Source organism: Colius striatus, chromosome 3, assembly GCF_028858725.1.
Source record: "Colius striatus isolate bColStr4 chromosome 3, bColStr4.1.hap1, whole genome shotgun sequence".
Taxonomy (NCBI): Eukaryota; Metazoa; Chordata; class Aves; order Coliiformes; family Coliidae; genus Colius; species Colius striatus.
Genome location: NC_084761.1, coordinates 10,678,637 through 10,690,679, shown reverse-complemented (window position 1 = coordinate 10,690,679; position 12,043 = coordinate 10,678,637). Strand labels below are relative to the sequence as shown.

Sequence of the window (12,043 nt, the reverse complement as noted above, 5' to 3'; positions counted from 1 at the left end):
ACTCACCTAGTGTGGAGCATCTGTATCTCAGAGGTGACAGTAATGCCTTTTAGTCACTTACCCAGGCATGTGGCCAAGTGCACTGAGGGATGTGTTCAATGCTTTCATTGCAGGCAACTTTAAAGCGGTACCAAACTGAGCACAGAAGCAAGTTAGATTCTTTAGAGAAGTCTCAAGCTGAGCTGAAAAAAATCAGAAGGAAAAGCCAAGGAGCACGAAACGTAGTGAAATATGAGCATAAAGAAATGGAGGTCAGTGCATTGTCTCTTCTTTGTTTATTTCTTTCTATGAGAACTGGTCAAAAGAAAATGTTAAGTTACTGTATGTCACATTGGAGTTTGTTGTAAATGAGGGCTTCTGAACCTTACCACAATTTCTGTATGTATGTGCAACATTATTACTGCATACAACTTCTCTTTAAGTTGTAATTATTGACCATATCTGTTGCTAAACAAAGAATACACATTTTTTGATTCTTAAAGTTGGTTTATATTAAATGCACTCCTAGAATACGTGTTCCGGTTGAAACTAAGCTCTGGGCTGCTTTGCTGCACTTGTTCAGAGGTCTCTCCTTTCTAGGTTTCATCCCTTGACCACTACTTTATTTATTTATGAAGTACCTCGGTAACTACACCTTTCTGCAGAGGTTTACACAGGGAGGCAGCCACGCTGCGCAAATGCAGTACTAATTTGCTAGAAATGATTTTTTAAAAAATTAATTGTTGGCAATGCCAACGTCTCTTCTCACCAGTCCCTTTCCTACCAATCTTAAAACAGCATTGCCATCTTGAGGCGAAATGAGAAATGGCAAGGCAACGAAGGAAACCAACTCCTAGTTGTCGTATCTCTCACAAAATACTCACCATTGATATTTTTACTTGCACAATACTTTTATTCCGTGATATCTTACGTGGGTTTTTTTCCCGATATTCTTCTATTTTTCTTTCAAAGAAAACTTTGTTTATAACACGGTTCAGTAAACATAAATAGCACCAGCTCCTTTTTCTTACCACCTGTCCTTTAACCTGCATGCAGAGCAGTTCTTTTCTTCAGGTACTGGACTGAGAATTCGAGGACTTAATCACAGTTTTAATCACAGCATTTAATCCTCACAACCTCAGGCAAATACAGTTTAGTCTTTTTCATAACTCCTTTTGTCTCTCTAAAACGAAGCAGAGACTCATCATAGCTTTGTGCAAGTAACTAACTCCTAGGGAGCAGATGAAGGTAGTTAGTCTAACTAGAACACTTGTGGTCTTAAAATGGCTCAGCATAGCTGCTGTTTTGATTTCTTGTTTACTGCAGCATTTTGTTTAGAGGCTGAAAGGCTGTTTTGTTTTGCTTCATTTCCCCCCATCCTCACCCTCTAAATAGATGATTGATTGCCTGTAAAAGGTATGCATTTACCTGATGAGATAAGGGAAGTTAGATGTATGCATGAGGACTTGGAAGTGGAGCCACCCTACCTCACTCCACCTTTCCAAAATCTTTTCCCAAGGCCTTTGGAGTTTGCCTCAGTAATGACGTTGTATCACATAAAACTCAAACTGTATGTGGTCATGTTTTTGTTTTTTCCTTAGTATTTGGAAACTGTGACCTCTCGGCAGAGCGATATCCAGAGATTTATTGCAGACGGCTGCAGAGATGCTCTCCTTGAAGAAAAAAGAAGATTCTGTTTTCTGGTTGATAAGCACTGCAGCTTTACACAGCACATGCACTTCTATCACATTCAGGTTGGTAGCACAAGTGTAAACAGAAATTAAACTCCTGAAATCTAATGATACAGGAGATCAGGCTGCCATAAACAGCAAAGAGAATATGTAGGAACCAGTGCTGTAGTGGCAGACAAGTGTTGGGATCAGTTCACAGCTATGTTTACAATGCAATATTCTCTTAAATATATTGTAGCAACAATAAAGGGTCACTGTGACTTTTTAAAAATTACATATTAAGAAGAAATGTATGGACTGATTGGGTATTTCCAGTGTCTGGCCCTGAAAAGGGACAGTCTCTTTCCACAACATATGGCTTGGATCAGGAATAGTGTGACTGTTCCCTTGTACTCAGCACTGGTGAGGCTGCACCTTGAATACTGTGTTCAGTTCTGGACCCCTCACTGCAAGGACATGGAGGTGTTGGAGCGTGTCCAGGGACGAGCAACAGCTGGTGAAGAGTCTGGAGCAAAAGTCTGATGAGGAATGGCTGAGGGAATTGGGATTATTCACCCTAGAGAAAAGGAGGCTGAGAGGAGACCTTATCACTCTCTACAACTACCTAAGAAGGAGTTGTAGTGAGGTGAGGGTCAGGCTCTTCTCTCCAGTAATGAACAACAGAACACGAGGAGATGGGTTCAAGTTGCACCAGGGGAGGTTTAGGTTCGACATTAGGAAGAGCTTTTTCACTGAGAGGGTTATGAGGCATTGGAACAGGCTGCCCAGGGAGGTGGTGGAGTCCCCATCCCTAGAGACATTCAAAAAATGCATAGTGAAGTGCTGGGGACGTGGTTTAGTTAGTGATGGGCTTGGCAGAGCTAAATTAGTGGTTGGACTTGACATAAAAGGTCTTTTCAAACTGTAATGATTCTACAGTTCTATGACTTGTTTCAAAGAAGCATTACTTACAAAGGTCTTTGAAAATACTTCCATTTTGCTGGTGTCATTTTGGTATAACAAAATTCACAAGTAGGTCTCTGCAATTTTATGAAAGTGCTTCTCTTTGACATGTACCTTTTAAACTTGGATGCAGTGTGCTGAATTCCTAAAATCCAAGCTGCCCGAGTGGCAGAAAATCTGTAGTGATGCCACCAAAGTGCCTGAAAAAGTCCGAATGATGATCAACGAACTAAGGACACCCGGTTCCACCCCAGTATCAGGAACCCCACAGCCTTCACCAATGATAGAGAGAAATACCATGGTACGTTTGCTCTTCGGTGGTTAAAGGTTCTCCCTCTTAAACGGGTGCAGAGTGGTTTCACCACCACCTTCTGTAGCTAAGCATTTAGGGGCTAGTCTCTGATGTGCCTCAGCTGGAATATGTTGGGGCTGGTTATGAAAGCAAAAGCTGAAGGTCTGCTGCTGGGAGAGTCCACAGGACAGTAGGCGGAAGCACGAATCCAAACAAAGCTCAGTTTTCAGTTGGTTGCCTGGGACTCGGTCTGCAGAGCCCAGCCTCAGGACTATATTTGTTCTAACCATTCCATTTTCCTACATTTATTGCTATTAATTACATCCTCAGTAGTTCAATATAAACTTAAAGTGTTATTTCTATTTTCAGTCCTCCTTCTGTCCATGACTCTCATGAGCGTATTAGAGTGCAGGTTAAATTCTAAATTCTATTTGTATGTTGTGTCACCATTAGTTGTTGAATTTCTAAATGATGTTAGTAAACTTAAAAAAAAAATCTGAGATTATCTAGGTGTAACTGTGCTATTTGTGGAGGAAAAAAAAGACTATCCTAGCATTCCCACATACAAATATTTATCAAGGCACAGAAGGCTCGTACAAACAATTCTATCAGCAATTTCATGAGGACTTTGACAGGTCTAAGTACGTATCATTTAACCATACATAAGCATTGCTTTCTAGAATTGAATGTTGCGAGTAAGTTATCACTGTGTCCTCAATGTTGTGAAATTGCTGGGTTTTTTTGACTCTAGATTGGAAGTGATTTCTATCCTCATCATGAGAATGCATCAAGTGTGCCCCCAGCTCCTATGGGCAGGGCATACACGAGTCCACTGGTTGACATGTTCAACAATCCTGCAACGACTCCAAAGACTTCTGAAAAACTCAATCACTCAGCAGGTGAGTGCATTAGTTGCAAACTATGCATGTGTAAATGACACACTGTAGTGTTTGAAATCATCTTAGGACTTGTTGGCTGCTACGATGATGGGAATTCCAGGACATACAGAGGAGTGGAAAATGGTCTTTACAAATTCTTTATGTAAGTTATCTAACAGGAGAAATATATCTTACAAGAAGAAAATAATTGTTTGCAGTAAAATGCAGGTCAAGACAGGTAGATTCTATTTGAACCACTTTCTATGTGTCCCTCATTAACCCAGCTTAACTGCTTGTATAACTTCCAACCATATCAGAAGAATAAATTCTGTAATTGTAAACAAGACACAGCTGAGTGAGTCAGTGCACACAATAAACATGAACTACCATTACAATCTCTCTTTGCTTTTGTTTAAGGGCAGGTAGCAGTTAGGGAAGAATGCACATGGGACAAAAGAAACAGTCTTCTACTTCTTTCCTGAAATGTACAATCCTATTAAGATTTGGGGTTCTAAGTTTCTGATTTTTTTTTTTAACTTTCTGTGCTATAGACAAGAACTAAGCTAAGATCACAACCTAAGAAAAGCAGAACTGCAATGTGATATTAGCAATACCAATTTCTTCCTTAAAAATAAGTTCATAATATATCGTGCTGTTAAAATAAGATTTCAAGAGCTGCTTTACACTGTCTTCTGGCAACATCTGGTGCCTGCAAAGTGCCAAGTATCTGCAGCTCCCATCGATTCCTTTGCAGCTGAGGCACATTTGGAAATGAATTATTGGATTTTATACAGTTACTTTCTTTTAGATTGGAAAGTTTGCAACTATTTTTTTTATGGCTGTGAATATTTAGCATTTCTCATGCCAAAAGAGTAAAAAAGTAGCCAGTTAAAACTGACGTAACATTTATGTGCCTTGGTTCAAGTTTATTGTGATGAAGTGGGTGTGTGTGTGTATATAAATGCATGTGCTATTAAAAACTTCAGAGTGATAAGAAGCATTGGTAAATAATTGACATGTGTCTAAGTGGAAACCAAAGCAGTACAAAGTGTCAGAACTTGACTTGCACGTGAGTATTCCTATCTACTTTTTTTTTTCCCATCAGACTACTAATTGTATTTAGTTTTGTTAGTGTGTAGTTAACTTTGCTTTTTGGTTTTTTCTTTGCTTTTCTTTTTCTGACAGAGAATTCAGATGATGCCAGTTTATCACGTTCAACTTCTGTTGCCACGGGACTAAATATAATGAAGAGGCAAAAAGTAAAGACAATCTTCCCACATACTGCTGGAAGTAACAAGACGTTGCTCAGCTTTGCTCAGGGGGATGTCATCACGCTGCTTGTAGCTGAAGAAAAGGATGGATGGCTCTATGGGGAACATGACACAACTAAAGTGTAAGATAATCAATATGTTGGCCAAGGAAATCAATATAGTTGAACAAGACAAAATTTTGTTAGCAGGGATTAGGAAATGGTTTCCCACCTTTTTTTTTGCTGGCTGGGGACCGAGAGCCTTTCTTCAAGGAGATTTTGTGCATTCATTTGGTATCATCAGAAATCAGGTCTTTAAAAGTTAAATCTCGGTTCATTGAGTTCACTGTTTTGTCCTCTGTTGTCTTCTGAAAGATCTTTCCATTTTTATATACTATGAAACTGAGAAACTTTCCCATTACAGAAAAGGATGGTTTCCATCATCGTACACGAGACCACTGGAAGAACCAGCAGCAGATAAAGCATTTGTCCCAGTGCCAAGGTAATGTTTTGGGTGGGACTTGCAGAAATAATCTTCTCTAACATTTATTAAAAGTTATTTTTCTGTTCATGTTCTTTGTTGTTCAGTAACACCTACAGTAAATACTTTCTAACAGTTCAGTATGATCCCTTGGTTACACTAACATATTTTAATGGTTACACAAAGACCCAGCTTTATAATGTAGAGTCCCCCTGACTTCAACGAGGTTGTTAGGCTTCATTAACTTTCAGCTCATGCATTTTTGTGCTTTCCTGGGGCTAAAGTGAGAGAGATCTATTAATAGGAAGTGCAAACATTCTTTGTTGGTTCTATCTTGCAGCCCTGCACCAATCCGAAGTATGAGTTCTGTAAATCTTGTGGAAAAAGGTGACGTTGTCCTCCCACCACCAGACTATCTGGGGTCTTTAGAAACAGATAAAAGAATGGAGCCTGCCAAAGGTACCACTGTTAAAACACCAACCGACAGACCAGAAACTGCAGCTCCGGTGAGTAATCAGTACCATGAAGCCAAACGTTCTGCCCTGCTTACTTCTCTTGACCTACTTCAGTAAGCTCTTCAGTGAGGCCCTGGACTGTTCTGCCTTAGCTACTTCAGTGGCCCTCGGCTGCAGCTGTCTCAGGAGAGCTGTGGCTTTCTGGTATTTCATTCCATCTGTAGTAATAGGAAGGGAGAAGAATTGTTCAAGGATAGAACTAAGGGTCCTAGGAGGCTTACCCTGCATAGCAGACTTCTCAGGAATACAATCTGTGAAACAGGAAAATAAATTCCTACAGAAAGTTGTACAAATCCATCATCTGAAGTGAATTGAGAGCTGCAGTGGAACAGGAGATTTAAAGCAGCAGAAGCTCTGAGTTCAGGAATGCTTAATGCAACCCCATGAAAGAGTGTTGGTTTTGCAGATGTCACTGAGGGACACAGGTACTAACAAACCTCTGTATTCACAAAACCACAGCTGAGTAGAAGTAGAAACACATTTTTATGACTAGATAATGCTATAGAAAGCCAGTATTTCTGCTATTAAGTTGGCATTCAAACAGTGATTCAAAATGAAGACTAATGAAGTCTCTTCCTTGGCGATTGTTTAAATATTTTGCTGGTGTGTATCCAGTGGTGATAAACATTCTTGAGACTTAGTCTCTTGAAGCAGAGATCACATTTTGATGGCAAAGAACTTCCTCTGATTATATATATTAAAAATATGGTTGCCACTGCTAAAATTGAGAGCCTGTACCAAACAAAGATGCAACATTCTGTCAGCAGGTGCCACAGCAAATTTCTCAGAGGTGAGGAATCCTCTAGTTGGCTGCCAATAGCTAAAAAAGTAACATTATTGATCAGTATGGCCAAAAGGTTTTGTGTATCATTGTAACATCTGAGTAACTTTTGGGTTCTCCTTCTGACAGATGTTTCTGTTTTCTAAGAAATCTGTTGAATCATACTGTAAAAACTGAAGTGGCCTCTGTAAACTTGTACTTTATGGAACTAAAATTAATGAAAGGAACTTAAAAAGCAAAAACCAGATGTTTGTTCATCACATCATGATTAATGGTGAGAATATCCATTTCAGTTCAAAGGATGACAGAATATGTATAACAGTACTCCTGTAAAATGGAAAAGCATCAGGAAACAATGGCTGTCTTCAATTAATCTTCCTCTCCCGTTTCATTTTAGTCTACTGTTAGGACGTCAGGTCTATCTACGGCATTTTTTACTTAAAGATATTAGGCACTGGAGGAGGTTAACAAGGCTTGGATATGTTGACAAGCAAAGAGAATGAACTGTGTTCAAAATAAGCAAAAATAGAAACATTCACTTGATAACTCGAGAAAAAGCTACCATATGGGAAGACACAAGCAGTACACAAATTACATCTCAGTAACATCTGAATTATTATCTGCATTTCAGAAGCATGGAGAAAGAACTTTAACAAAGGGGAAGAAAGGAAATCATATTCATTTTCTTTCCCAAGTAAATAGTGGGTAATCACCTCAGACTTCTAACTAGTTCTTGAAAGAACAGGTCACCTCAACTTTACAAATACAAAAAATGTGAAAAATTGCTGTCAGGCCTTTTGGAAACGTTCCCTCCAGTTGTGCTTGGCTCTGTAAAGCCCCTCTGCAGCTATTCCAGAAGAGCAGCTATAGATGCAGCAGAGGCACATTCTGCTAACTACTGCCAAAGCATCACTTGCAAATACAGAAACTGAAAGAAAAGAAGTATCTTTCCTCTGGCAGAACAGGGGAAAAAAAGGCTTGTGCTTTCCATTACAGGAAAACCTGTGTTCCTTAATGCATGAAGTACTAGAAGCAGAGTTAAAGAGTCTTTCCTGACAAAAAGGATGAAAGTGGCTTGACAGATACTTGTGAAGCTCTTTCCTCAGTTAGAGATCTTACCCTATTTAGACTAGACTAGTATGGTTTGGGGTTTTTTTTTCCTTATCTAAATATATCTATTTAGAAGCTTAACTGATTTTTCTCTTTTTTATCAGAAGAGTCCAATATTAACATATATATTTGTACACAGAATTCCTAAATCCACATTCAGTTAAGTGGTTCAATTTCTCAGTAATGAACCTTGCTGTGTAGGAAGTGTATCATTTGTGCAGTGACGTCATGTTTCTAGGACATTTTTCTATGAGGAATTAAGCTCTTCCAGTGCATAAAATTAAGAATTAAGATCTAAATTTTAGTGTTCAACCACTTTCAAATCAAATATCTGAGAACTTCTAAGCTGATTAGGAAGACAGGCATCTATATTTTGACACATTGGTGGTTCTCATTTCTGGATGGGGCAGCAATGAGGCGTAACGATGATGTAATGTCAAATTTTGCTGTGACCAGCTGGTGAGACCGATGGATCAACGTGTCCTTCAAATGTCACCATGTTCACAGTAGATCAAAGATGTATCAGCCTGTGGAAGCTGCCGAGCAAGCAGTACAAGGAGTCCTTTGTCCTGTGACAAGGAAAAGGTGACATTACAGTAGAGAGCTTTAATGTTAGGGAACTGTTAACTTGTCTCAGTACCGCTATGCTGGGGTCTTTACTGTGGCTAACCGTCCGCAGTCAGCTCTCAGGAGGGGTTCTCACCTTAAGGGCGGTTCTGTTCATTCCACAGCAGTTAGTTGACAGGGCTGTGGAATGAAGCCTTTTGGACTAACACTCCTGTTGAACTGAACAACCAAGAGGAATGGCAGATCCTTTAGTTGACAGACTAGGATAGGACTCTCATTACAACAGTGTTCTCTTAGGAGGACAGAATGGCCTGACAGCCTCTTAGGAATGGAAAACAAATACATCTTTATTGAGATTCTGAATTTCCAAAAGGAAAGCAAGACCTTAAAAAACACTGGGAATTCTGGGAGTATAAAACCAACAGCAACTCTTGTTTAGATTCGTATGTAACTCATAGCAGCTGCCTTTCTACAGTGACTCTGTGCTGCTTACCTGCTGTTACACAAAAGAAGGGAACTGCAGAGCAGAGTCACTGCTCTTGCACACAAGCTTTTGCTCCAAAGTCACTATTTACTTTCATTCTTTGAAAGTTAAGAACTTCCTTGTCTTTCAATTTCTGGGCAAATCACCAGCCCCCCCTCATCACCATTATTTGGAAATAACCTCAACATTATACCAGCAAGATGCACACACTATACCAGGCTGGGTTTTGTTCTCATACAGAATTTACACACATGTGAGTATTCTCACACTGTCGCTCATGCAGGAGCAGGAAATGATTCACTGAGACACCTTAGTTTTGGTTTAGAATATACAGAAAAAACAGCTCAGGATTTTAAGGAGGAAAGATGGGGAGTGGTTCTTGCAAGTCCCATTGTTCATGCTGTGTTATGTAGGACAGTGCCATACTGAACAGCAGCAACTAAAAAAGACTTTAGCACTTAATAGAGCTTTGAGGACACTTGGTGTTCAGTAAGAGGTAGCATGTAATTCAGGCTTTCATTCACTCTAATTTTAAGGGCTAATTAGCCCTAATTCTGACTGATCTACACAAGCAATTTAATTGGACTCACAATTGAAGAACCCTGGCGAATTTGGTCCTGAATAATAGAGAAATACTGTTAAAACAGCTGGTGTGCCTGAGAAGGAAAGGCTACAGGCCTCTGTTTAGCAGTAAAGTTTCACGTATCGGAAACAGCCATATAAACTGAATAATTAGTGCAACTCCTTCTCTACAGTTCACCTGAAAAACACAAGAATTATTCTCAATAGCTAAGTGTTTTAGCCTGCTTGACTGCCAAGGTCTCTCCTCCGGAGCAAGGGCATCTGCAGCATGTTTCTGAAACTCTGTGTGCATTTTCTCTTACAGAAACCTGATCTGAATGGCATTGTAAAACCACCTTTTCTAAGGTATGGGGTTTTTAAAAGATTTGATACTAATTTAGTTCTGTTTTATATATAGATTTTATGTAGGTTTTACGTAGGCTTATATTGTTGTAGTGATTGTGAGGGGAAATATGGATTTCTTACCTGAAACTACTGTGACCTTTCCTAAGGACTGGTAAAACATTTGGCTAAAATTGGTTGCACTTGTCTCAAGAGTGGCACCGGGTAATACACTGGCACGGACCCTTCTCAGAGAAAGAAGCATTTCTCTGGTAGTTTGACGGGGAGCAGAATTTAAACTCTCTTCTAAGGGTTAAAACCAAAAGCCTTTGAAGACTGAGAGCTGTTTTTAAAAAAAAACCAAACACAATCCAGGTCACCTGGACTTCAACTTTTGGATAAAGTGTTGGATCAGTACAAAGTGAATCTAAAACAAGTGAGTTTGTTTTAAAAACTCACGTTAAACTAAGAGTTGCACAGAATCCTTTAGTCTTCCAGCACCTTGGATGAAGAAACTGCATGGCTTAGATTTGGGGTTGTACTGCAGCAAGCCTTCTAGTAACTTTATGCATTTCTTTTCAGCGGAGAAAATCCCTTTGCAACTGTGAAACTCAGACCAACAGTAACAAATGACAGATCAGCACCAATTATTCGATGAATATAACATTCCACACTCATGTACTTCCTCCTTATAAACACCATTTTCAGTAATGACAACTACTCTCTAAACTTGTTCTAAAAAATGATGTAATTGTAATTACTGTACAATAGATTCATCCTGGAATGGATTGCTGATGATTTTTTTTAAAACCTATACTTTCTAAGGAGGTAATTTGCTTTGGGCTAATGTTTGAGCATTTTGGCTTGATTCTACAGTATGCCTCTTGTTGTAGTAGGAATTGTGAAAATACTGGAGCTAGTTTGGCTACTTTGGCAGACCAGCCTATCTCATAGCTCACCAATCTGAATATTTGGCATTCATGATTTGGAAACTGCAATGGTAAGTTCTAGAATATAGTAAGCCTCCATCTGCCACTTAGGAAATAAGTAAAAGATGATTTTCAGATAGAACAATGTAACAACTGCCTTATTTCAGAATAGAGAATTGCCTGTATAAAGTGATGATACATTATTTTGTTTAAGAAAGATATCCTAGGTTATAAATAAATAATTATCCTTTAAGAATAGACAATTTGCAATGCTTTCCTTAATGTTCAGATAAAATCTACACTGTTAACATAAACCTATTTTAGATCTAATGTACTGTCCACATTCTTCAGTTATAACTTTCTTTAAAACATGTTGTCAAACTTTAGTCTTATAAAAAGTCATAATAAACCAGTGCCATGATTTTCTTCTCAAATTCTGATTAAAAAAGCTGCCTTGAAGTTACTCCATTGCTGCAGCCTTTCACAAATGAAAAACAGATTAAGTTTGAAAAAATTTTTGGTTAAGGAGCCTGTCCCTGGATCTGAATTAGGTGAAATGCAGCTTTTCACTCCAGTCACAAGCAGTTGTACAGTCTGTTACCACAGGCACAGATTTTCTGAAGTCAACAGCACTACAACTTGTCTGACTATTCCTACAGTACTGACCATCTCAGAAACCAGCCTGGAATGTTAGAACCTGCCTCTTTGCTCTGCATCAGCCTTGGCTGTCGTATCACTACAGTTCAGGTGATATTTCTGTTGTATAACGTTTGCACTGTGACTCTGGCACCAATTACTCCTTACTCTCAGTCACTCTGCTTTACATCTGTACCTGTGTCCCACAGCACCCTCTGGATATCCATTTTGTTGCTTCTGCTATAAACAGGGAATTCAAGTCATGTGAAATGCCTTTCAGTTACTTAATATCAAAAAATAGTATATGAGCATGTGATGGCTGCAGACAGGGAGTCTGCTCATTCCGCCTCCTCCTCTCACCCTGCCGCTCAAGTTCAAGGCTGAGGACACTTCATGTGCTCTGGAACCTTGCAGGAATATCTGTGATCCCATTTTGAAACACCAACTTTTCAGAAGGCTGACTTACACTTGAGCCAGTTTTCTAAAGCATCTTAGAGACAAGTCCAGCTGGACTCTATAAGCTTTCTCTAGCTCAGTATCAGAGTTAAATAATCCAAAATGCCCAAGTCTTTACTGAAAGCAGCTCCCAGGTGACAGTACTTCACC

At 39.3% G+C, this 12,043-nt stretch overlaps 1 protein-coding gene across 1 annotated transcript in view; it reads left to right on the top strand.

Annotated features, from left to right (window-relative positions):
- BAIAP2L1 (BAR/IMD domain containing adaptor protein 2 like 1) overlaps positions 1–11,211 on the top strand; it is a 40,554-nt gene extending 29,343 nt beyond the window's left edge. Inside the window, exons 6-14 of the mRNA XM_061992987.1 lie at positions 114–251; positions 1,581–1,733; positions 2,746–2,913; positions 3,656–3,803; positions 4,968–5,175; positions 5,456–5,533; positions 5,853–6,018; positions 9,856–9,896; positions 10,455–11,211. Of these exons, the coding sequence (XP_061848971.1) occupies positions 114–251; positions 1,581–1,733; positions 2,746–2,913; positions 3,656–3,803; positions 4,968–5,175; positions 5,456–5,533; positions 5,853–6,018; positions 9,856–9,896; positions 10,455–10,530 (1,176 nt within the window). The 3' untranslated portion in view covers positions 10,531–11,211. The remainder of the gene's footprint in view (positions 1–113; positions 252–1,580; positions 1,734–2,745; positions 2,914–3,655; positions 3,804–4,967; positions 5,176–5,455; positions 5,534–5,852; positions 6,019–9,855; positions 9,897–10,454) is intronic.
- Positions 11,212–12,043: the final 832 nt, after the last annotated feature.